The sequence below is a fragment of the Lottia gigantea genome (genome assembly GCF_000327385.1).
Source record: "Lottia gigantea unplaced genomic scaffold LOTGIsca_60, whole genome shotgun sequence".
Taxonomy (NCBI): Eukaryota; Metazoa; Mollusca; class Gastropoda; family Lottiidae; genus Lottia; species Lottia gigantea.
In genome coordinates, this window is record NW_008710050.1 from 1,504,768 (window position 1) to 1,511,610 (window position 6,843).

Genomic DNA, 6,843 nt, shown 5'->3' on the forward strand with positions numbered 1-6,843 from the left:
ATCGATGGCTCAGTCAGCAATGGATGGCTCAGTCAACAATGAGTTACTCAGTCAACAATGAGTGACTCAGTCAACAATGGGTGGCTCAGTCAACAATGAGTGGCTCGGTCAACAATGAGTGGCTCGGTCAACAATGAATATCTCAGTCAACAATGAATATCTCAGTCAACAATGGATGGTTAAGTCAACAATGGATGGTTAAGTCAACAATGGGTGGCTCAGTCAACAATGGATGGCTCAGTCAACAATGGATGGTTCAGTCAACAATTGGTCGCTCAGTCAACAATTGGTCGCTCAGTCAACAATTGGTCGCTCAGTTAACAATGGATGGCTCAGTCAAGAATGAGTTACTCAGTCAACAATATGTAACTCAGTCAACAATGAGTTACTCAGTCAACAATGAGTGGCTCAGTCAACAATGGGTGGCTCAGTCAACAATGAATGGCTCAGTCAACAATGAATGGCTCAGTCAACAATGGATATCTCAGTCAACAATGAATATCTCAGTCAACAATGGATGGCTCAATCAACAATGGATGGCTCAGTCAACAATGAGTGGCTCAGTCAACAATGGATGGCTCAGTCAACAATGGATGGCTCAGTCAACAATGGGTGGCTCATTCAACAATGGATGGCTCAGTCAACAATGGATGGCACAGCCAACAATGGATGGCTCAGTCAACAATGGATGGCTCAGTCAACAATGAGTGAATCAGTCAACAATGGATGGATCAGTCAACAATTACTGGCTCGGTTAACAATGGATGATTCGGTCAACAATGGATGGCTCAGTCAACAATGGATGGCTCAGTTAACAATGGATGGCTCAGTCAACAATTAGTGGCTCGGTCAACAATGGATGGCTCAGTCAACAATTGGTGGCTCAGTCAACAATTAGCGGTTCAGTCAACAATGGATGGCTCAGTCAATAAAGGATGGCTCAGTCAACAATTGGTGGCTCAGTCAACAATTGGATGGCTCAGTCAACAATGGATGGCTCAGTCATACAAGGATGGCTCAGTCAACAATGGATGGCTCAGTCAACAATGGATGGCTCAGTCAACAATGGATGGCTCAGTCAACAATGGATGGCTCAGTCAACAATTAGTGGCTCAGTCAACAATGGATGGCTCAGTCAACAATGGATGGCTCAGTCAACAATGGGTGGCTCAGTCAACAATGAGCGGTTCAGTCAACAATGGATGGCTCAGTCAGCAATGGATGGCTCAGTCAACAATGGATGGCTCAGTCAACAATGGATGGCTCAGTCAACAATGGATGGCTCAGTCAACAATGGATGGCTCAGTCAACAATGGATGGCTCAGTCAACAATGGATGGCTCATTCAACAATGGATGGCTCAGTCAACAATGGATGGCTCAGTCAACAATTAGTGGCTCAGTCAACAATGGATGGCTCATTGAACAATTAGTGGCTCAGTTAACATGGATGTATTTAAATAAAGACAAAGCATCTATTTTTAATTTTTTATTTTTCTCTCTCTTCTGTTAACAGTATAACAAAAAATGTTAGTATTGCACACGAAGGAAGAAGTTACTAAATTTTTTACAATTTTCTTACAAAAACAGAAAAAATCTTGAATTCTGTCGTGCGTCAAACATTTCATTCAATAAAAACAAAGCATTTTAACTACAAATTAATTACAATTTTAGAAACAAGCTAATTTTGAACTTTTAACATGTAAAATATTTTATATAATTGTAACCTATGAAAAGAACATATGAAATACCCTATGAGTTTGATGATTTGACTAAGGCTGTTGATATAGTCTTATTACAATAGTTAATAGTGTTATATTTATTACATTTTAAGCTTATGAATAAAACCATGAAATAAAAAATATCATTAGAATTGTTAAGCTCATATAGGTTTGTCATTCTGTATTGTAGTCCTTGAGTCTTGGTTTCTATCCATTAAAACTGGTTATACCCTGTGCTTTATTCTGAATACATGATGAATAATAATAACATATCCAATATAAATCAAACTATAAACACAAGCAGTTTACTTTAGGTTTATGTAATTTAAGTACAGATAGTACTGAACACAATACAAGTTTGACTATACAAAACAATGATTTCTTCTTAAATGTAGACAGTGGCAGAGCAAAGTTTACGTCCCAGGGGGACAGGGGTGAGGGGCGATATATCTGAGGTTGCCCGAATTTCTAACCTAGTTATGAGAGTTTTGCTTCTTGTCTAGGCCCTGAAAAACTCAGAATTACCTTCCAATTAGTTTACCTTAAACTATTAATGAACTATTCCACAAATGCATTATTTCAATAACTTAATCTTAGTCAGAGAAATTCATTTGCAAATTTAGGGAAGATTTGTTGTTTCAAATTAATTTCAATCCAAACCCTTAACAAAAACTTGAACATTTAAAAAACAACATGCTTTTAGTTTTAATCAACAGACAAATTAACAAAGTGTCATATTTTCAATTATACATTGTAAACATACTAATATTTCATCAACAGGTTTTGCAAAACGAGGTTCCCCTGGAAAATTGGATCACATTTTGCTGTTGAATCACAAAATACCAGCTATAAATAGTAACAGAGATAAAATTATTTTATACAATAATAAATCAGTAACAAAAACTTAAACAAACTAATGATTGACTTTAAAAACATAAAGTTTCAACACAATTTACATGTAATATCATCTGATAACAACATGTGTAAATTGTGTTGAAATGTTATGTTCTTTATTTTTAAAGAAGTGTGTTATACCATAATATAATATTCCCTTGTGTATATATAACCTTATGTTGTTTGTTATATATAACCCTGATACTGAAATTTCTAATTCAGCAAGGTTTTATTATATATGGAGATACTTGGTTTACAAGTTCCATGTTCCATGTTCCATTGAGGGATATAAAAAAGAAATGATTATTAGAAATATGATATTGCTCTCTTTAAATTTAATTTAATCGTCAAACATTGTCACGTACAAGCTGTTAATTTTGTAAATAAAAAATCAGATCCTTCCAAGCTCACTGGAAAAATAATAACAAAAATATTGAATTGTCTAATAAAAATATATTAGATATAGATCATGTATTTATAGATTATGGAACAAAAGGGTCTGAAATGCCAACCCCAAATTTTCAATCCCTTTCATCAGAAAACATCCCAGCCCTATTAATACACAGTATATCTAAATAGAATATTGTCATTTCTAGGCTATATGAAGTCTATGTTGAACAAAATAAGAAATATAAGGGTAACACAAATGCTTAATGATTAAAAAAAATAAATTCAGTTGTCTACAGGAAACCAAAATATTGTCATGTCCTTTAGCAATTAACGAAATATAAAATCATAAGATTAATGTAACAGTTAAAATAATAAAGTTTTATGGTATATACTTTATAAACTTAGAACACAGAAGCTTATTGGATAATAAATTATATATTACTTTTTCTAGTCTATTCATTTATATCTTGCACCTCAATCTAACTATTATATACATTGTTTTACATAGTAGAACATTATCATACACAATGAAACCTTATCATACATTGTAGAACATTATCATACATATAGAACATTATCATACATAGAACATTATCATACCAGAACATTATCATACATAGTCAGAACATTATCATACAGAGCCAGAACATTATCATACAGAGCAAGAACATTATCATACATATAGAACATTATCATACATTGTAGAGCATTATCATACACAATAGAACACTGTGATACATATAGAACATTGTCATACATAGTAAGAACATTATCATACATAGTCAGAACATTATAATACATTAGGGATCATTATGATACATTGTGGAACATTATGATACATTTAGTGTGAACATTATGATACATTTAGTGTGAACATTATCATACATTTAGTGTGAACATTATCATACATTTAGTGTGAATATTATCATACATTTAGTGTGAATATTATCATACATTTAGTGTGAATATTAGCATACATTTAGTGTGAATATTATCATACATTTAGTGTGAATATTATCATACATTTAGTGTGAATATTAGCATACATTTAGTGTGAATATTAGCATACATAAGGGGACATTATCATACATTAAACTTGAACATATCAAGAATAAGCATGAACATTATGATATATCAGGGGACATTATATTACATAGTGGAACATTAAGTTAAACCATTATCATACAATTTGTAACATTTTCAAACACTATATTACAAATCAAAAGATATTGTCACGTGAAGTTCTCAATTTTTGATTTTCACATTGAGTCAACTTTTAAAATTATTTTTGGTGTATAATATCACAATCATAGTTGTTAGTATATATTTAGAATTATCTTAAAGTTATGGTACCTGACACGTGTCGCAGAACCAAGGGAAATAATCCTCGTTCTATTTCATCAACCAGCTACGCTAAATTCTTATAGCTGTGCCCAAAAAGAAAATCAGATATAAGATTTGGAAATAAACTGAAATCCTTGGAAATTAATTTGATTTTATTCAGATCTTATAATGACAAATTCTTTATTTAAACAGAGCCTTGTAGGTGGCTATTATTCAGCGTTATCATCTGATTTAAACAACAATATTAAGAAGACAGTAGTTCTTTTTAATATAAATCAACAAAATAACAATAAATGAAACAAATTCAACTGTGGTGAAACAAAACAAAACAAAACAAGATGCAACTTCATAATACAGTAACATTCTCTATCAAGAGATTCAACAACAGCTAAATTTTATGTATATTGAAGCCAGTTTCCATTTCACCACTCTTATATCCAGTCGGATTTCTGTGGTTCTTGTTATTCTAGAAATCCTTCACCAGAGTATGACTTCACTGTCACAAATAAATACCATTCAGAACAGAATGTTAACGATAGTAGCTATTAGTGTTCTGGTACATATAAAATCAGAGAAAACCACATTTGAAACCCTTGGACATATAGTAACAATTTGTAACTTATCAAGTGATGATTGGTTGGGTATTTAGTTTGAAAATAAAACAAAAGTATAATAGAATTATCACAGTTATAAACAAATTATTACTTTATAGATCAGCTTGTATTACAGGGAATTCAGACATAGATTATAAATCACAGTATAAACCTGTAGCCAAATGCTTATAGCATACACAAATCAAATATTTCAAATATCAAATTCTTCAAAAATGTTCAACTCTTCACTTTAAACTGTTTACTAGAAGATTTTTCTTTTCTGCTGTTACTGTAGGTTTATTCTGTTTCACAATCCATGCCTCAAATCCCTGAAACCCTTTTTTATATATTTATTGGATTCTAGGGTGATTTTTTTTTTTAACAAAACTAATTTTCTTATGAAAAATTTCTTATGAAAAATGAACTCTTCAAAACATCGTACAAGTCGTTGTCTAGCAACATACGCCCACTTCCTTGATAAATATCAAGGTTGGTAACCAATCTGTGTCAAATCATATAAGAAATTGTAACATACTTATTTTTAAATATTTCTGTATGAGGGATTTCAATAACAGTATAAGAGATGTCATTTTCATTTGGAATATAATGACTTTTTTTGTGACCTAGGCCAGTGTTTGTGTAAGGCTTTTATAACCATCCAACAAAGTTTGGGGAATCTTTCAAGCACTATAACAAAAAATGTTAACAACTTTTAACAGTGCGTAGTGGTATCATTCTGACTTTACTATTTTCCTTGTCTTTAGAAGCAGGGATTTTCAACCTTTTTTATTCTATTATCTCTTTCAAGATTCTGATTGCATTACCCCCTTTACCCTTATAAATTCTTAGTTTTTTCGTCATTTTATCTTTGGTTTTTCCATGCAATCATTTATATCATGCAGAATACAGCCTGAAGGAATAGAACTACTTAAATTATAATTATCCACAAATTTTATGCTAGGCTACAATGCACCTCATTACCCCTGTAATATTTGAAAATTACACCCTGGCCTCCAAGTTGAAAACCCCTGCTTTAAAAGTGTCTGATTGCTCAGATGAATTACATTCTGAGACCCAATGTAATCCGACCACCCACATCAAATATACCTCCACTGATACAAATCGAAAGTGTGGCACAAATCACATTAACAAGCGTAATCAGTGGCCAAGTAGAATTAACAAGCCAACACTTGTTGTAAATTATTTGTAGGTGCGGCTTTACTTTTGTAAATTGTTTTGGGGTATTACTACAATTTGTAAATTGTTTTGGGGTATGGTTTTTAAGAGCTTGGGAGCAGGTTTTAACCCAAAATAAATAATTGGCACAAGACAAAACTTTGCTTGGCTACATCTTGTTGTGGGACTTGCCTTCATCTGTAAATTATTGCAGGGTGTGTTCCATAGAAATTAAAGTCTAGAACTTATCACTAGATGATTTGCACAAGACACAACTATGATTGTGATGTCCATGAGGACGTGTGGGTATGCAACAGTTGTTTTCAGTAGATGTATTGTGGCTTCAGTTGCTATATAAAAAGTTTGTTAGCGTTGCTTTTGGCACAAACCACCTGACATGATTCAATTTGTTTCCAGTTTTTGAAAGCGTGGCTACACTAGTCCAATAGAAAGTTGTGTTAAATCTTGCTTGTTGCACAAACCACCTGACAAGGCTACGCTTTGTTGTAAATTCTTGTGGTTTTTACAAATTTCGAAGAGAAAGTCTGTTATATGTGTCTTGTGTCACAAACATCCTGTTTCCAGTAGTTGGGAACTTCTTCTTTACAAGTCAATACAACAAATGCCATGTGGCTAGTTGATCTACAAAATGCACAAACAACCTCTCAAGGCTACACTTGTTGTAAATTATTGTGGTTGTTACAAATCTCAGCCTCCTGCTGTTCCA

The 6,843-nt window shown here is 32.7% G+C and overlaps 1 protein-coding gene across 1 annotated transcript; it reads left to right on the plus strand.

Annotated features, from left to right (window-relative positions):
* Positions 1–798: 798 nt before the first annotated feature.
* Positions 799–1,431, plus strand: LOTGIDRAFT_166745 (hypothetical protein; the record flags this gene model as incomplete). The annotated part of the gene is made up of 1 exon (XM_009064155.1): positions 799–1,431. One exon carries the CDS (start codon positions 799–801, stop codon positions 1,429–1,431), a length of 633 nt encoding a protein of 210 aa, XP_009062403.1.
* Positions 1,432–6,843: the final 5,412 nt, after the last annotated feature.